The 20,000-nt window shown below is 43.4% G+C and overlaps 1 protein-coding gene across 1 annotated transcript; it reads left to right on the top strand.

Moving 5' to 3' along the window:
* The first annotated feature begins 8,973 nt into the window (after positions 1–8,973).
* lfng (LFNG O-fucosylpeptide 3-beta-N-acetylglucosaminyltransferase) lies at positions 8,974–17,064 on the top strand. The gene is made up of 7 exons (XM_021624922.2): positions 8,974–9,546; positions 14,037–14,085; positions 14,372–14,474; positions 14,591–14,744; positions 14,849–15,100; positions 15,215–15,300; positions 15,446–17,064. The coding sequence occupies exons 1-7, from the start codon at positions 9,115–9,117 to the stop codon at positions 15,510–15,512; spliced, it is 1,143 nt and encodes a 380-aa protein (XP_021480597.1). The 5' UTR covers positions 8,974–9,114; the 3' UTR covers positions 15,513–17,064.
* The last annotated feature ends 2,936 nt before the right edge of the window (positions 17,065–20,000 follow it).

Raw genomic sequence — 20,000 nt, forward strand, 5'->3', positions numbered from 1 at the left:
CTATTAAATGTTTGAAGACATACAACATACCGTACTTAATGGCTGTAATAGATCAGACTGGGAAAACCATCCACCCAAAAAATATATATATATTTTTTCTAAACTCGACAGTCTAAACACACCTATACAGTAGCTGGCTCTGGTTCCCACATAGGCATGCAGCATTGGGCCATTTGAATGAGAATAGGCCTGATGAGAGCACTGGGCAGTAATGCTTGAGTCCTTAATGGAATCCAGTCATCACAGTGACATGTTGCATTATCCTTTGGATCTCCCATTGTGAAGACCCAGCAAGGTAGCTAGTGGCCGGCTGGGGACAAAACGACACTGTACAGGTTGAAGAAAAGCCATTCATTCCAACAGAGACCACTTGTCTTCAGGCCCTATCTGCCACAGCCAGCACCCACACAGTTCAAATGAATCCTTTCCAACTTTCTCATCACTTATAGTTCCATGAGAATAAAATATAAATTACATTTGTCAACGGGTATTAGAAGTTCTGACGATTACAGAACAATTACAACTATGGATGCTGTAATAAATCTCTTTATTCTCACTTTTCTCCCTCTTTCTAACTATTTCCAAATATCACAATAATTGTAGCAGTAATGCAGCAGTAACTTCGGGATGAGAGGCTGTTTGGGGTGTAATTGAGTCATCAAAATGTTTTCACTCTGCCCAACATGGGTACCATAGCAATATGTTAGTGTTGCAAGCCGAATGGAAGAGTTTAACCCAGGCCTTTATGGCAGAACAGGATGGATGGAGTCAGTTGAACATGCCTGGACATGTCAGAGTGTAACCTGACCTGGAGCTGTATTCGATTGGTCATCTAATCCACTGTCATAGTACTGTAATCAATTAGATTAGCTGGAAATAAAGCACAAGCCGCCCACAACAACTGCAACTGGCAACCACACATGGCACCCACTGCCAACGCATGCAGAAAATGACTTCCAAAAATCTAGAAATATTCTGGCATGTCCAAAGAATTTAATGTATAAGTCAAACTTGTTTTAAAACAAAAATAATTCACATCTGCCTAATAGCCTGCATGCAAGTTTAAGTGTTGAACATTGAGAAAGTGGTAGATACACAATATATACAAAAGTTCAAATGAGTGGATTTGGCTATTTCAGCCACACCCGTTGCTGACAGGTGTATCAAATCGAGCAGACAGCCATGCAATCTCCATAGACAGACATTGGCAGTAGGGCCTTACTGAAGAGCTTAGAGACTTTCAACGTGGCACCGTCATAGGATGCCACCTTTCAAACAAATCAGTTTGTCCAATTTCTGCCCTGCTAGAGCTGCCCCGGTCAAATGTAAGTGCTGTTATTGTGAAGTGGAAACATCTAGTCTGTCCTCAGTTGCAACACTCACTATCGAGTTCTAAACTGCCTCTGGAAGCAACATCAGCACAAGAACTGTTCATCAGGAGCTACTTGAAATGGGTTTCCATGGCCGAGCAGCCTAAGATACCAAGCATTGGCTGGGGTGGTGTAAAACTCACCACCATTGGATTCTGGATCAGTGGAAACGCGTTCTCTGGAGTGATGAATCATGCTTCACCATCTGGGTTTGGTAGATCCTAGGAGAACACTACCTGCCCGAATGTATAGGGCCAAGTCTAGGACAAAAAGGCTTCTCAACAGTTTTTACCCCCAAGCCATAATTCTTCTGAACATGTAACCAATGGTTACATTGTGTGCCCCCCCCCCAACCCCTCTTTTACGCTGCTGCTACTCTCTGTTTATCTTATATGCATAGTCACTTTAACCATACATCCATGTACATACTACCTCAATTGGCCCGACCAACCAGTGCTAACTGGGCTATCTGCATTGTGTCCCACCACCCACCAACCCCTCCTTTTACGCCAATGCTACTCTCTGTTCATCATATATGCATAGTCACTTTAACAATACACACACACGCACGCACGCACGCACGCACGCACGCACGCACGCACGCACGCACACACACACACACACACACACACACACACACACACACACACACACACACACACACACACACACACACACAAACAGGCAACGGCAGACGCAAACAGGCCATGGGGGCCCTTTCATCAGTCCTGTCTGACTGACTGAGGGCTGCCTGGCACCTGCTAAACCCTACCCACCATAAACCCTACACACACACACACCTATTTTTCACACTATTGGTTAGAGCCTGTAAGTAAGCATTTTGCTGTTGTATTCGGCGCACGTGACAAATAAACTTTGATTTGATTTGAACTGTAATGGTCTGGGGCTGTTTTTCATGGTTCGAGCTAGGCCCCTTAGTTCCAGTGAAGGGAAATCTTAACTCTACAGCATACAATGACATTCTAGATGATTCTGTGCTTCCAACTTTGTGGCAACAGTTTGGGGAAGGCCCTTTCATGTTTCAGCATGACAATGCCTCCGTGCACAAAGCGAGGTCCATACAGAAATGGTTTGTCGAGATCGGTGTGGAAGAACTTGACTGGCCTGCACAGAGTCCTGATCTCAACCCCATCGAACACCTTTGGGAGGAATTGGAACGCCGACTGCGAGCCAGGCCTAATCACTCAACATCAGTGCCAGACCTCACTAATGCTCTTGTAGCTGAATGGAAGCAAGTCCTCGCAGCAATGTTCCAACATCTAGTGGAAAGTCTTCCCAGAAGAGTGGAGGCTGTTATAGCAGCAAATGGGGGACCAACTCCATATTAATGTCCATGATTTTGGAATGAGATGATCAACGAGCAGGTGTCCACATACTTTTGGTCATATAGTGTATCTTAGACTTATAACTGCAAAAAAGTAAATATGCTTTAGAATATTAGTTATACAATGAGTGTACAAAACATTAGGAACACCTGCTCTTTCCATGACATAGACTGACCCGATGAATCCAGGTGAAAGCTATGATCCCTTATTAATGTCACTTGTTAAATCCACTTCAATCAGTGTAGATAAAGGTTAAAGAAGGATTTTTAAGCCTTGAGACAATTGCGACATGGACTGTGTATGTGTGCCATTCAGAGGGTGGAAGTGCCTTTTGAACAGGGTATGGTAGTAGGTGCCAGGCACACTGGTTTAAGTGTGTCAAGACCTGCAACTCTGCTAGGTTTTTCACGCTCAATAGTTTCCCATGTGTCTCAAGAATGGTCCACCACCCAAAGGACATCCAGCCAACTTGACACAACTGTGGCAAGCATTTGTTTATTTCAATTTGATTTTATTCACCTTTATTTAACCAGGTAAGCTAGTTGAGAACAAGTTCTCATTTACAACTGCGACCTGGCCAAGATAAAGCAAAGCAGTGCAACCCAAACAACAACACAGAGTTACACATGGAATAAACAAGCGTACAGTCAATAACACAATAGAACAAAAAAGAAAGTCTATATACAGTGTGTGCAAATGGCATGAGGAGGTAAGGCAAAAAATAGGCCTTACCCTCTCACGCCATTTGCACACACTGTATATAGACTTTTTTTTTTCTATTGTGTTATTGACTGTACGCTTGTTTATTCCATTGAGTCAACATGTCCCAGCATCCCTGTGGAACACTTTTGACACCTTGTAGAGTCCATGCCCCAACAAATTGAGGCTGTTTTGAGGGCAAAATGTGGTGCAATGCAATATTAGGAAGGTGTTCCTAATGTTTAGTACACTCAGTGTAGTATGCCTATATAATATGTGACAGTGAATGTTTGTTTCTCTCTCTCAGAGAAGGCATGTGGGCCTTGGCCAGAGAACCAGTAAATGAGAAACGGGCAGCAGGAGAAGCCCATGCCTCTGCTTACTCTCCCAGCATGGACACACTAGCACTGATAGGATTACAGGTCACACCAGAAGTGAGAGCCAGGGGACTGGTCGGCCCCTCAGAAGTGGGTTTCAATTTCCTTGCCCCCATGCAACATTAGAGGATGCTCTCCGCAGGATCATAAGAGGCAGAATGGCTCACTGCTTGACAGACAAATAAATAGAGCCTGTTTTTCTATATCGGTCCACAATACACAGATAGAGTTTCCATCAAGTTGAATAGAACCGCTCCAAAGATACATACTTGGGTAGATTTCTCTGTAAAGTAGGCCATAAGTCAGGTCTGGGTCTGGGACACTCCCTCTGTGGGATAGTAGTGTTTTCCTGATTACCCAGCAGAGAACAGAAAGACACTCTATCAGCAGGGTGTATGAGCAGGTCTATGTCAAGAAACAATGAATCAAAGGCAGGAAAATATGGCTTTTATCACTGCGGCTACTTGCAAAATATGTCGATCCATTTTTCAAAGAGACCGAAAGAGAGAAGAAGACAAGAAGACAGAGGAGTGGTTTGAGAAGGTCTTCCTGTCAGACTCAGAGCTGTGTTCATTTCCGCTTATTGGTACCATATTCAGGAACAACAGCATGACCGTGACACAAGGCTTACAGGAGGCTTAACATTTTCCAGACCTCACAGCGAATCCAGAGGTACAGAGAGCTCATAAAATAAATACAGCACACAATTCATTCAATAAAAGGCAGGGATGCATTCAATTGTGGTCAACTAGAACACTGGTATAGTTATATTCACACAATTATACTTTCCAAGACATATTCAGTTTTCAGTTCTTTTCGAAGTGTGCAATTCCTTTGACAATAAGTCGAAGTCTATGGCCAAGTCTAAGCATGTGATTGATTGATGATCTCCTCAAGAGACCTTGAATTTTTCCACATTTTGTTACGTTACAGCCTTATTCCAAAATCTACAGACAATATCCCATAAAGACAAAGCAAAAACAGGTTTAGGATTTTTAGCAAATTTAAAAACAGAAATACCTTATTTACGGAAGTATTCTGACCCTTAGCTATGAGACTTGAAATTGAGCACAGGTGCATCCTGTTTCCATTGATCGTCAGGGAGGTGACCAAGAATCAAATGGTCACTCTGACAGAGCTCTAGAGGTCCTCTGTGGAGATGGGAGAACATTCCAGAAGGACAACCATCTCTGCAGCACTCCACCAATCAGGCCTTTATGGTAGAGTGGTCAGACGGAAGCCACTCCTCAGTAAAAGGCACATGACAGCCTGCTTGGAATTTGCCAAAAGGCACCTAAAGACTCTCAGACCATGAGAAACAAGATTTTCTGGTCTGATGAAACCAAGATTTAACTCTTTGGCCTGAATGCTAAGCGTCACGTCTGGAAGAAACCTGGCACCATCCCTACAGTGAAGCATGGTGGTTGTAGCATCATGCTGTGGGGATGTTTTTCAGCAGCAGGGACTGGGAGACTAGTCACGATCGAGGGAAATATGAACAGAGCAAAGTACAAAGAGATCCTTGATAAAAACCTGCTCCAGAGTGCTCAGACTGGGGTGAAGGTTTACCTTCCAACAGGACAATGACCCTAAGCACACAGCTGAGACAATGCAGGAGTGGCTTCGGGACAAGTCTCTGAATGTCCTTGAGTGGCCCAGCCAGAACCCAGACTTGAACCCAAATTAACATCTCTGGAGAGACCTGAAAATAGCTGTGCAACAACTCTCCCCTTCCAACCTGACAGAGCTTGAGAGGATCTGCAGAGAAGAATGGGAGAAACTCCCCAAATACAGGTGTGCCAAGCTTGTAACGTCATACCCAAGAAGACTCGATGCTGTAATCGCTGCCAAAGTTGCTTCAACATAGTACTGAGTAAAGGGTCTGAATACTTACATAAATGTAATATTTCAGTTTTTTATTTTTATAAATTTGCAAAAATGTCTAAAACCCAGTTTTCGCTTTGTCATTATGGGGTATTGTGTCTAGTTTGATGAGGAATTTAAAAAAAAAATCAATTTTAGAATAAGGCTGTAATGTAACAAAGTGTGGGAAAAGTAAAGGGGTCTGAATACTTTTCGAAGGCACTGTACGTGTCTGTTTATAGTCAAGAGCATCACATTTTGTCAAATGCTGGAGGGGATGAGAAGCGAAGATGTAAATTAAATAAATTGAAAATACGTGTACAGGATTTTCCCAGAGCGATATCCAACCTCTTTACCATGTACAGATGCTTCCTATGGACGCACAGAGCAAGGTGAAACTGTATGTAGTCAGTCTCAACAGTGAGTGTGCAATCTTTCAGCACTGAGTCGATGTGTTTTGTAAGTTTCAGTGATGAGAACAAGGCCTTAACAATAAGTGGTCTGACAGAGACATTTTTGTGGCTAGACACAAACAATAAAAAACAACAGTAATATTTCTCAAACTGACCTCAGAACTGACAGGAATGCTTTACCTCCCCTTTGTGCATAGATCCTACAGTGAATGAGGAATATAAATAGCACCCTTCTAATCATAACCACCCCACTCAGGCCCCCCAGGCCCTCTCTATTCAGATCCCCAGAGATGTTCAGAGAGAGAGATCAAGCGCTATTGTGTTTATTGGTGGGTCTGTGGGCACTCTCTGGTGGAAGTGGGATACTCTTTACAAAGGGGATTTCAATTCATTGAAATTCAGCGGTAACATTGTTAGAAGGGCTCAGGGTGGGATGGAATGGGGTACTGTATGGTGTGGTGGAGCCGTTTAAGGGGAAAAGAAGGTTTTATGTTTTTCTTGTTGCTGTCAGTGGAGGGAAGACAGGAGCAAAAAGGGGGGTGGCATGAAGCTGGTATAGAAGCAGGACGTTCACTGAGTACATTTCACCCGCCATTTTAACAACTGTCATTGTCCCAGGAGTCCAAGGAGCTGTCTGACCAAAAGCCTTTTTAGAGGTGGGACGAATCTCTTGCAGAACCAGGAGAAAGAGCCTGTTGATCCAAGAAGAATGAGGGCCAGGGAGACAACCCCCTCTCCCTGGTTTCTTATACTTGTTTTTTAGCTGCCTTTTTGTGAGCAGTTTTAAAAGATGCACAAAAGGACTTGTCGGTAGGAACAATTTGAAGTGAAAGGATTACTTCTCAGCAACATTTTGTGATTTTTGTTTGATTAAAAGCCCACCTTTCAGTTTGTTTTAAAGAGACATTTAAGGAGAAAGGCTTACTGGTTTTTCTCCTCTATCTCACAGTGTGTTCTCTTACTGGTTCTTCTCCTCCATCTCATAGTGTGTTCTCTTACTGGTTCTTCTCCTCCATCTCATAGTGTGTTCTCTTACTGGTTCTTCTCCTCCATCTCATAGTGTGTTCTCTTACTGGTTCTTCTCCTCCATCTCACAGTGTGTTCTCTTACTGGTTCTTCTCCTCCATCTCACAGTGTGTTCTCTTACTGGTTCTTCTCCTCCATCTCATGGTGTGTTCTCTAACTGGTTCTTCTCCTCCATCTCACAGTGTGTTCTCTAACTGGTTCTTCTCCTCCATCTCACAGTGTGTTCTCTTACTGTGTCCTCTTTTAGCTCAACCAGTCCTTGGGATGTCGGTTAAAAAAGAGGACTAGAAGTATAAAGGTTGTATCCATACCAATTCACTCTGGTTTACTTAGCTCAACAATAGAAGGGGTGGGGTAGGGCTTTAGCTAGATGATGGCAAATAAGGATAGTCAGTGTTAGAATATTCTTAATATGACTTCAAAGCTAACCCCTATAACCAAAAGATGATTTCACACGATTCACATGCTTTTTCACATCAAACTGTTTTTTTAAATTTAGTAACATGAGATTATAATTCTCATCCAATAGTTTGCTTGCTCCATTGGCCATTCTCTGGTCTGAGACTGAGACTGGTGGGAGTGAGTGTGGGTATTCAGACCTGTCACTGCCAGCTGCATGGCAGTCGATCTGCTGGAACTCATGTCACGTCCAGGGGTCAGCCACCCCACTGGTTGAGAGACAGAATTTAAATAACAAGGGCTGAGGAATTGCCAACTGTTTAAAGCCCTTACAAGGTCAATGCAGAATAATTGCATTTGCTTGGCTGGTGAGCAAGCTGTCCACACTTGGCAGAATTTGAATGAGTTCACAAAGAATTTCAATGAGGAGTCCAACTTTTTTATATCTGAGAGACATTTGTAAGACGTTGAACATAGCCAAATGTTACAGAATCCACCGGTTCTAAATGGAAGTTTCCAATGGTAGGCCTAATCAATCATTGTAAACTCCTAATCCTGCTCTGTAACCAAACTAAAGAAACGTTTAATTCACAAGGATGTTTGTATAAGTGGCCTAAATATAGTCCAGATGTATTCAGTTAGGCACCATCTCTTGTAGATTGTGAGGCTCAGATGTTCTTTCCCCAAACGGGCCAACTAAAGCCAGATAGGTTTGTTAATTATTCAAGCCTAGTTGAAAAATGCTTACTCTTCACCATCACCAGCTGCAGACAAGGTGCTGAAAACATGAACAATGTCCACCTGCTGCTTTCTTAGAGTAAATATTTCCCTCTTATCTGTAGCTGCCATGGGACTTCCCTGATAAGGAAAACCTTAGGATCTGATGCCATTTTTATTTTTTATTTAACTAGGCAAGTCAGTTAAGAACAAATTCTTATTGTCAATGACGGCCTAGGAACAGTGGGTTAACTGCCTTGTTCAGGGTTCAGGGGCAGAACGACACATTTATAACTTGTCAGCTTGGGGATTTGAACTTGCAACCTTTTTATCCTCCAGATAATAATACTTCTTTATTCAAATGTATATGTCACATGCTCACACAGCATCATATTTACCAAATTACTATAAAGGCCAACTTATAGTAGATTCAAGAACAAGCAAAGTGCCTATAGAAAATAGCTGTAGGCTAAGCAGAATGTGAAAACTTTGGCGGGCAAGGAATTCAAAAGTAACAAGGGGCTTAAAATAATTTATTTCTCTCACACACACACACACACACACACACACACACACACACACACACACACACACACACACACACACACACACCTCATATCGTGGGCGTGTCTACGATTTAGATCTGCCCGGGGGGAGAGTCTTTTCTCAGCGTCCCCACAATATAGCGCAATTGCACATTACAGACCGCCCATGAGGCGTGGCTAGCTTGAAGAGTAGGTTATAAAGTTGGGCTAGGACAAAATTGCATTGTATTACAATAATGCAGACGCACGGGACGGCTGTTTGATTTCTTTGTTCGATCTGGAGAGAATTACTATATGGACTTTCAATTTAGGTTATTCTCAGTATACAACTACATATTGTAGTTTTGAAATATATCAACATGTCGAAAAGTTATGCTAAGAAAACGGTTGTTTCTATAACCAGTGGACTATTCACCTGTCTTATGTTGCTCTTGGTAGTCGCGCAGCATCAAAGAGTTCAGGTAGATGAGGTTCCAAACCAGAGAGAGATGGGGACGCGCTCACTCCAGAGCATGGACACTTTGGCTACGGACGGAGTGAAGGCTGTTCAGCAACAGGTCAACTCGGAGGCGCAGACGAAAAAAGGATTCTCTGCGTATTTTTCCAAGTTGACCCGGGGACGGAGAGAGGTGGACAAGCCTGCAGGGTCCGCTCAGTCAGCGACAGATGCGTCCCCCGCAGAGGACATCAGTGCAGATGACATCTTCATCGCTGTCAAGACCACAAAGAAGTTCCATCAGTCTCGACTGAATCTCCTTCTGGATACCTGGATCTCTAGAAACATGCAGCAGGTAAGCCAACAATACTACATTATTATCAGAAGAATATGGTTAATTTGAAATCTTCCATGGACATAACCTAGAATAAAACAATCACATATTTCCACTAGGTTTCTTTTAGTAGGCTTAGGCTAGGCAATTTACCACAATGATTTTACAAAAAAACGAATATTCTCCCATAAAATATGCTTTACCACAAGCCACCAATGAGAGTTAAGTGTTACGGCTGACCCACTCAAACATATTTTCCACTCATGTCAGGTGAAATGGGTGATAACTGTTTGATCCTGAACTGTCCATGTTACCCTCTTAGTTGTGCAGAGTTCCTTAGGCTCTGCCACTTTTTATTCTGCCTTGAGTGATGCCCCTGAGAACATAGGGAGCAGTTTCAAGCCTTTGCACCCCCCTCATTTCCCCTCTCTTTCACCCCCTCTTTTGGGAGTCCCTGTGAATGCCCTGGTGCAATGTATGTCTCACAGCAGCAGCTCCAGTGCTGTCCCCTTTCCAGGGCTAACAAAGCGTCTTTCTGAAGGGGGGAAGAAAAGCTTTCCCAGCCCCCTTGTCTCAGCCGACCCCATGGAAACGTGGGAGCTGAGTCTGGGTCCAGCAGCCAAGGGATGGGAAAACTGTGGGGGGGTGGGGCTTCGTTAAGGGGATGCTTGGGACAAAGGGATGCATCTATAGGGAAGTTTGTGCTGGGAGTAGCACGCTGAGTATGAAAATGCAGCCCTGAGAACCAAGCTGTTTTCGACTGGTGCACAAAGGCACTCACAGCCATAGTCGAGAGGAAACAGAGGCTAGTCATAGTGATTTTTATCCACTACCCAGAGTTGTCACGCATATTTTTCAAAAGTAAATTAAATTCTCCTCGGGCACAATCACACATTCTTTATCCACCTTCTTTTGAGAACTCTTCTCTCCATCTCAAGCCAAACCCCACTCTGTTTTGGGTGTTTTGAAGGTTAGTCATGGCAACACTGTCTCTATTTGTATGCAGAGGAAGTGGGGTGAGAAAATGGAACTTTGAACACATAAGATGCATCACATGATCAAATACAGTAGCCCATTCAAGAAACTCCCTACAAAAACTCCCTCCATTCCATAATGTTCTGTGGTGAGTTTACTACATCCGATATAGGAGAACGATACAGGGGAAGTCTATCTGACATCTGTCCTAGCCCCCCCCTACTTCAGGACAGGTTTATGCTCAGTAAGATGGGCTGTCAATAGAGTTTGGGGAGTAGCAGTTTACATGGACATTGAGTGTGTTGTGCTTACTGTAGTGGATGATGTAAGTCAACTCTCTCTCTCTCTCTCTGAGATGGGTTAACTGCAGGGTTTTAATCAGGCAGCTGGTGGGATCCAGTGCAGGCATAAAGGACAGCCTGGGCCCACAATACAAATGGGAGTTCCTGGAGGAAGGCTGACAGGTGGCCAGAAGTTAGAGAACAAAGGATGGTTCTAATGCCAGTTATATGAATCAGGTCATTCCCAGCACACATGGACATCTGCACCCAGGCTATATGATAATGCTCAATTGATGAACACCTGTGGAGCTCAGCTGACTGAATCCAGTTGATCATGTCTGTAGCTGGTGTCTGTAGCTGGTGTCTGCAGCTAGTAGAGATATCATGGCATTCTGCCAGCAGGTGAGGCCTGACTAGAACTGTAAACTGGGCAGATCAGAGCCCTGATTTGTATTTCCAGCACAGGAGATACACTTTTTCCTTAAGCCAACGGACGTGCTATCAGATAATGTTTACATGTAAATAGAGGGTAGATCCGATCTGTGATTACCATGATAGAATTGTGCCTGTGGCTTACTGTGTCTGGCAGAATAATATATCCGATTTAGTATTATGGTCAGAAGTTTGTTTTTTATTACATAAAATGAAATAAATTATTGGGGGGGGGGGGGGGGGAAATTATTTGGTTCAAAGAATAGTTGGTGTAGTGAAAGGCCCATTTTTTTTGTGAGTCATAAGTTAGTGAGTAAGCAAAAGTACTGTGACATAATTTTTTATTTTTTTACAACTTGTTATTATTTATGGGTTGTTCAAATAGTAGCCCGTTGTTTCCGGTGTTTCAGCAGATTTCCCCCCTGGAACAATGCAGCTTCCCTCGTGAGTGAGCCTCAAAACAATGAGAGAACAAACTGTGCAGAAACAGCGTTCTCTGGCTTGTAGTACTCTGGGCTCTGCAGTACATAACCAGCTACAAAACACAGGTTGAAATCTAGCTCTAAACTACACATCAATGGGCATTATAAGGGTATTGACTTTGGTTGTGTCTGGACAGAACAGCTGGTAGCCTGGCACTGGCAGTGACATCATAGTGGTTTGATATGCATTCCATTTTTAATTGAAATTATACTAATTCGCCAGCACTCCCAAAACGAGCGTCTGTACGTCTGGCAGTTCTGAAGAAGACTTGGCTCCATTGTTGAGTTAATCAAATAGCCTTTCACAGTATGAAGGAATGAGTCTGAATATCCAGCTGGTCAGAGAGTGGGAAAGTGTCATTGTGTGTCTGTAGGTGGCCTGTTCTCTGTCCTGTACTGTAGTCAACACTCCAGTGACTTTAGTGCTGTGCTAAAGGCTAAAGGGAAGGGAGAACGCGACATGGTTGAGTGAAGGGGGCGGAGTACGTGGTTGTTGCTGGAGGGAGATGTGTGGAGGGGAGTGCAGTCCGTGCCCTTCCTTCCCGGGGATCTTGAGACAGCCAGCCAGGCACCATACTCTGCTCAGACTGGGCTGTGCCAGCCCTTTCTTTGGTGGGGAGGAATGCAGTCGTCGCCCCCCCCCCCCCCCCCCCCCTCATCTCATTTGTGGTTCAGACAGTCATCATAAAAAAACAACGGGTTATTCTCCTCACGGGGCAGGACTTGTTATTTATGAAATTATGGGGGTGAATGAATTAGTATTTCAGTGACTTCTTTAATGTTTCAGTTAAGACAAAAGCCATTTAGCCCTTTGGAGACTTCTCTTTAGTTAACTGCTGCAGCTGTATGCAAATACCAGCAAACATAGTTAGAATTTACCCAGTGGAGGACTTTACGCAGCATGAAAACACCCGGCATTGTTCTATTGAAGAGGTACAGCGTATGGGGTGGTGAGAGAGGGGGTGAACGGGGGATGGGTAGAAGCTTGAAGTGGGGGTGAATGACCACACACAGATTTGGATTTACTAATCAGCAGTGAGACCCCCCCTCCATCAGCCCCACTCGACCCCTGTCTGTCAGTACCCAGGTCGCTCTGGCAGCTGCCTCAGTGATTAGGCTGTCCATTCAGCGGGACTTAAAGCAAACAGCGCCAGCCTCTGATCCCTTTATCAGTGAAACCACCACCCTTCCTTAAACAAACACAGGCCCAAGGCCTTGCAGCATCCATCGCACAACATCTGCTCCCTGTTTGTTGTGCAAACCAATCAGATAAATCTTTGGCACCGATGGCAGATAGTACTGAACTGTAGAAATGGGAGGGGAGTTATTAGAAAAGTGAATGTCTTTGCCTTATCTCCCTCTGGCATGAACTTAGCCAGCCGCGTTGTTAAGATACAGATCTCAGATGGCTGTTGCTGCTCAACAGTCAGTGGCAGAAAGCAATTAGTGGGAATGTGGGGTTGGTTCAGTTGTCATAAACTGTTGGGAGGTCACGAGCAGCGAGAAAGGGAAGGAGGGAGTGGGGCTGAGTGCGCGCTGCTACCTGGCATGTTGGGGCACACGGCGGAGATAAGGCAGGTGCTGTCTCACAAGAGGGGAAGAGTAAACGGGCAACGGCAGACACACACACACACACACACAAACAGGCAACGGCAGACGCAAACAGGCCATGGGGGCCCTTTCATCAGCCCTGTCTGACTGACTGAGGGCTGCCTGGCACCTGCTAAACCCTACCCACCATAAACCCTACCCACCATAAAACAACTCCTAATCCCTACCTGCTCTTTTAAGTCTGCCACTGAGGCTGCCTTTTGTTGTTAACTAAACACCAGCCTGCAGTATTCTAACCTTGACAGCATTATTCTTTGGCTGCTAAGACCTTACTCTGTGTCACACAGGTGGTGCTGAAATGATCATATCTGAATGATGGCCATCGATTTCTATTTCTAGTCAACATGTTGGAGCTAGGGAGTGGGTACAGATCCAGAATGGAATTGGGTCTTAATGGTGTTGGGGGTTAGTGGTGTCGAGATGGTTGCCTCCCTCTTTGTTCTATGTCTGGGATACTTTTGGGGGGCCTGCACAGTTGCCATGGAGCGAGGGGAACCTTGCATAAGAGGCCTTTATTAGAGTGGGGCTTGTTTTAACTCCATGTGTTTTCCACATGCATAAACGACTGCTGATAGATGGTCATCACACTGAATTCGATGTATGGTGAACAAGGACATCTGTAGTTCGGACTCCAGTTGATTCTTGTGCCACCACTTGTTCTGTAAGGGGCTTTGATTTCATGGATTTCCACTCCCACAATGTGATCTGATGTATTTTCCCTCCTTTTCAGACATACATCTTCACAGACGGAGAAGATGAGGAGCTGAAGAAGAAAGTTGGTGAGTTTTGGATTTTTCAGAAGCATTTTAGTTCTCATTTTATATTTATCTTAACCTGAACAGTAGCTGGAATTAGTTTATCATTAAACGTCCAGATTTGATAGTGAGAAACCAAGCCCATATTTGAATCCCCATGGAATGTGTTGCTTTGAGCTCCTGGGGCATGTAGTCTTAGTGGCAGATGACGTTAAGGCTCTAACAGCGCTATAGTTACAATTACTTACATAAACTAGCTAGTAAGGTACTAGTTTGTAACTCACCATCTCCTCCCTCATCGTTCCTACAGGGAGTCACGCCATCAACACCAACTGTTCAGCAGCACACAGCCGCCAAGCTCTATCCTGCAAGATGGCTGTGGAGTACGACAAGTTCATTGAGTCTGGGAAAAAGTAAGTGTCTAATTAAAGTGCTGAATTTACCCAGGCTGTATATCATTCTAGATTTGATAGTGATTATTGTTCTAATTGAAGTATTGTAACGCTTTAACAATGTTTTCCCCTCTTAGGTGGTTTTGTCACGTGGATGATGATAACTACGTTAACACGAGGACTCTGGTGAAGCTGCTGTCCCACTACCCCCACACCCAGGACATGTACATTGGCAAGCCCAGCCTGGACCGGCCCATCGAGGCCACAGAGAGGCTAGGAGACAACAAGATGGTAGGTGCACTTCAATTGGTTATTAAAAGTTTGAGATGCTTCAGAAAGGTTGCATAACAACAACTTAACATGCTCGCTGTCTCTTTTTTTCTCTCTTCTTCCAGAGACCAGTAAACTTCTGGTTTGCTACTGGGGGAGCCGGCTTCTGTGTGAGTCGAGGCCTGGCTTTGAAGATGAGCCCATGGGCCAGTGGCGGCCATTTTATGAACACAGCAGAGAAGATTCGTCTGCCTGACGACTGCACCATCGGCTACATCATTGAGTCGGTGCTGGGGGTGCCTCTGACCCGCAGTAACTTTTTCCACTCCCATCTGGAGAACCTGCAACAGGTGTCCAGATCTGAACTTCACAAACAGGTGAGATGTGAACGTATGTCCGTCCGTCGTTTCACTGTGAGAATAGAGTTGAATTATTTATCAGAACTTATTGGGAAGGGTTGCTTATTTCTTTCCCGTATTTGCTTATTCCAGATCACATTGAGTTATGGAATGTTTGAGAACAAGAGGAACATCATCAATATGAAAGGGGCTTTCCCTGTGGAGGAAGACCCATCAAGGTGAGACATTACACTCTGCATGACTACTAATACACAAATGGCGATCCTACTCTACTTGAACTATCTTGACTGTAAAGAGGGTATATCTTTTTTTTCTCTGTTAATCTAACCTCCATGTCTCTTTCTCTCTCGCCTTGTGTTCCAGGTTTAAGTCTGTGCACTGTTTGCTGTACCCAGACACACCTTGGTGTCCGCTTCAGGTTGCCTACTAGGTGACCGGCTCCTTTGGTATCCTCGTCCCCGCCGTGCCTCGGTATCTGAAAGGCTGGTGGGGACCCGTGTTTGGTATCGGACTGTGATGTCACTGTATTTTTGTTTCAGTGGCACACGGACTCTGATAGTTTTACTGGGCTGCTGTGCGGCCCGCCTTGGGACATTTCCTTCCTGTGTGGTGTCTTGGTTCCTCCCCTGGCATAGGGGCAGAGGAGCCAGGCAGGCACTTAGTGGGAAGGAGCTTAAAGCATTATGGCTTTTCAGGCAATCAGTGCGTTGTGTTTTAAATGTTGCTTGTAATTGTATTTGCAATTCTTATAGAATGTACTACTTATATATCCAAGCCTTTTGCCAGCTTTACGTGATTAATTTGTTGAATTTCCGTTGAATTGTTTGCTTTATTGTTCAATTTCTTTTAGTTTCTTCTGGGTTTTGGAAGCCATTCAAGGCGATCCTTTTAGGTTCTATAGGAATAATCAGTCAGAATGTCTGAGATTGTGGAGGAAATGGTTTTCATTTTGGGATTTTTGGTTGTGGCTTATTTTTTTTTGTTCATTTCAGAAGACTCCGGACAAAAACAATAATCTGAAGATATGTTGGTGCTTTTTGTTAATGATTTGTCAGTGTTATTACTAATATGATTTGAGCTGGCAGAAGGCAGTTTTCCAAATGTGCCGTCAGGTTATAAAATCTGAGGTATATCAGGAATAAGCACTTTTCCCCTTACTGATAGTTTTAAATGAATGAGTTGACAGAATTGACGTCCTTAGATATGTTTCACAGCTGTGTCAAAACCAACGGATGTAATGACATAACCCCAAAAAGATCGATATCTCTAGATTTGGTTGTATTTAATAACATTCCTTGCATTTGATAGAATCAGGGAAAATAATATATAGCAAAGATATTGATTTTTTTCTTCTCTGTTACAATCAACTGTTGATTCGTTTTGAAGATGGTCTTGTTTAAAAATTGCACAGCTGGGTTTGAAATTAACTTTTGCTTGCTCTTGTGAAGTAGCTAAACGACCTCCAACTCTTCCACTGAGAGTTTATATTTACCTTTTTTAGATGACCATCAACACATGTAATACTCTCTGATACGTTTTCCACAAAATGGATTGACGGAGAGCCATGTACACTGGTCTAACTTATTCCTCAGTGAGTATGCGGGTTGGTTTTGTATTGAGCTTTGCAAGAGCAACACCAGTGTTTACACACACAGAGGTGTTCTTCCTCTGTAAACAACCCATATTGGGTAGGACTGTACATGTTAATTATAAAGCAGTATTTGTGTACTGTGCCTTTGTTGTTGAAATGCTAAATGTGTATATTGAGGATTAGAATGTAAATGATTTTGATGACCTGGACATGTTTTTTTACTGCTTGTTGTAACTGCGCTAAAGGGCTGTTATTTATCCTCCAGTGTCTGGATGGTTCTGTTTGCTTCTCAGGGATTTTGATCAAATCCTGATGTTATTACCATAGGAACCCGTGTGGTGCCTGAACATGACACAGTTTGAAATAAAGTTGGATAACCGCTGAGAAACGATCTTTGTTTTGTGTTTTTTCTATTACATTCCATTCATAGCATGAGATTACAGATCTCCTTCTACATAAAGGCTAGAATGGAATAAACCATCCTTGTATTTTACAGATGGTGTTTGTGTGTGTGAACGAAATATCAGCTTATTCAATCACGTCATTATTTAGAAGGGATGACATAGGGTGTCATAACTTGCCATGATTTGATATGTAACTGTCAGAGGGCACGCCCAGGCATGATTAAAAACTATCATTGTGAACTCGGTCATCTCTCACAACCATGCCAAAGAAAAGGGCGAAATGGTAATGCCCAAATGCTTATGTACTCTGTCTAAAGCTCTGTGCTTGTCTCACTAAAGCATTTAGGCAAACAACCTCTCCCAGTGAGTCTGAATGTTGGCCGAGGCCCAGGGTGTAAATTATAATGCTAATTGGAAGCACTTAAAAGCCACAACTCCGACTTTATTTATTAGTCTACAACACTGGGTATGGGAAAGGACATTGTTGCAATCGAAAGGATTGCGAGAAAATAAACAAACCGCAGTTCTCCATGTGTCACAATCCTAATTCCACTGAAGTTGTGATCAGATGTGACATTTCTGTGTGTCTGACAGACCGAGCCACTGCTTTTCTTCAGACATTAGAATTCTATGCCAAGATGGAGGAAATCATTCATCCTACAGTGTGACAGAGAGCCTTGGGAAAACAGTTTGGCAATGATAAATTGTGGGTAAAGCATTGTGTATCCCATATTGTACCCCTCTTACTGTAAATAAACAGTAGCCCTGCCTGATCTGAAGGATACTAGACCCAACAACGTCCATCACTCAACCAATGCAGTCTCACCTGTATCAAAGTGCAGAAAAGCTCAGAAGTTTTCATCCCTCTAGGTTCTGAAATGACAGACCAAGGTAACGTTTCTGTAACCCTGTGAGTCAGACCAGACTTTAGAGCCAAAGCTGTAGGAGATGACATTACTCTTCAATTAAGGATTTGTTATTCATATAAAAACCTTTGTTTTTCTAAGTGAAAGATCAAACCACTCTCAGTGCCGAAGAAGACATGTTATTACGAGGACACATCCGCGACTTACCACTTAATTGTACAAGAGTTTATGTACTTTAGCCATTTTTATGCTGTTCACATGGGTCCAGTGCCAGTCAAGAACCCCTTCCTTCCTCTGGGTTAGTCAGGATACAGTTTTACCCAACCAATAGCCACTGGTTAAATGGATATGGTTCCTTGAGTGATGGCTTTAACACGCCTGTGTCATATAATACATTTCACCCTCAGTTCAAACCTCCATAAATATTGGAGGGTCAGTTATCATTTAATGTGTCACTGGAGAGGAGAGAACAGAGAGAGAGAGAGATGACAGATGTCTGTCTGAAACTGAGCTTCAGGCACATTAAGGGCCTGTAACTTTTCCCACTACATATCACCAAGCCAAGCAATGATTATGGCTTTGTGGTCTGGATGTTTTCTCTGGTAATTTGTCTCACATGCTCAGCTTCACTGACGGGTCCTTCATCCCTTCACATGAAATGTTTTCAAAATTGACAAATGACTGTAAATGTAAAGTGGGTGAGTCAAAAGATTAAAATATGCTTTGAGAGATAAGCTACAGTCCCACTGAATGGAAGTCCTAAGTGTATGAGACAGACAACCTTAGACGTGTAGTTACAGACACCACAGCAGGTGACAGATGACAAACAGAAAGACATGTAACTGGTGAGAGGGTTATCAGAGAGCAACAACAGGATGCTACAGCCCTGTAACCTCATCTCTTCTGGTGACTAGACACAATGTTGAAACAGAACCGGGGTGGGGGGGATGTTGTGCCTCATCCTGTTATCACTGAACTTTGCGACCTTTTGCCACATTTCAGGCTTCAAACATAAAGATATAAAACTGTATATTTTTGCGAAGAATCAACAACAAGTGGGACACAATCATGAAGTGGAACGACATTTATTGGATATTTCAAACTTTTTTAACAAATCAAAAACTGAAAAAATGGCCGTGCAAAATTATTCAGCACCCTTAAGTTAATACTTTGTAGCGCCACCGCAAGAAAGGTTCATTTGATAGTGGAGGCAACAAAATAGAACATTTCCTTTACACATGTAGGGAAACAGTCCTAACTTAGGGACTCGAGCACACATTGAACTGAAGAAGTCTGGTTTCTTGTGTAAGTGTCTTAGGGGTGTGCGAGACACAAGCTTTTGCATGGAATGCAAATCTGGATGCAAATGAATTCTCTGGACAGACAGCACCTTCCCCAGGCCTCTGCCCCGGCAGACACTCAAGAGAGATATATGACTCCAAGCTACGAGTGTTGACTGAAGCTTGATTACTGCCATGTATGCCTCATGAGATTTTCAGTTTAAATACAGTATATTACAGCTATTGCATAATGCTGTTTATTCATAACCTATACCAAATCCCACTAATACACCTGTGATCTAGGATTACTGTTATAGGTGTGCCACACTTCAAATGGGGCTCAGTTCAATCATTCCATATATCAGGCCTAAGAGCCAACCAGCAACCAACCAGCAACAACACAATCGTCACCACAGAAGAAGACCCGTTCTTTGTAGCGATATAGAAGTCTCCCTGCTTTCTAACACAATAGCTTGTTCTGTAAATGCCATTTCCAGCTATTGTTGCTTCTACAGGAGGAATGTGGCCACATTCACGGCAAGTGTGGCAAACTAATGTGAAAATGAACCTTGTTAAACCAGAGGTGGTGGAAAAACATTGGTTCAAGGCATTAGTTTTGCCCAGGAGGCAAGACACCCTTCAAAGCCTAGGAATAAAAAAGGGATACGGTTTAGATCAATGTTAAAAGTAGGAGAGGGAGGGGATTTGCTCGAGAAGTTAACTACCCTGCACCAATACCAATGATTGCTTTTGAAATGACTGGGTTTCCACACAGCC

The sequence above is a fragment of the Oncorhynchus mykiss genome, chromosome 12 (genome assembly GCF_013265735.2).
Source record: "Oncorhynchus mykiss isolate Arlee chromosome 12, USDA_OmykA_1.1, whole genome shotgun sequence".
In the NCBI taxonomy this organism is placed as follows: domain Eukaryota; kingdom Metazoa; phylum Chordata; class Actinopteri; order Salmoniformes; family Salmonidae; genus Oncorhynchus; species Oncorhynchus mykiss.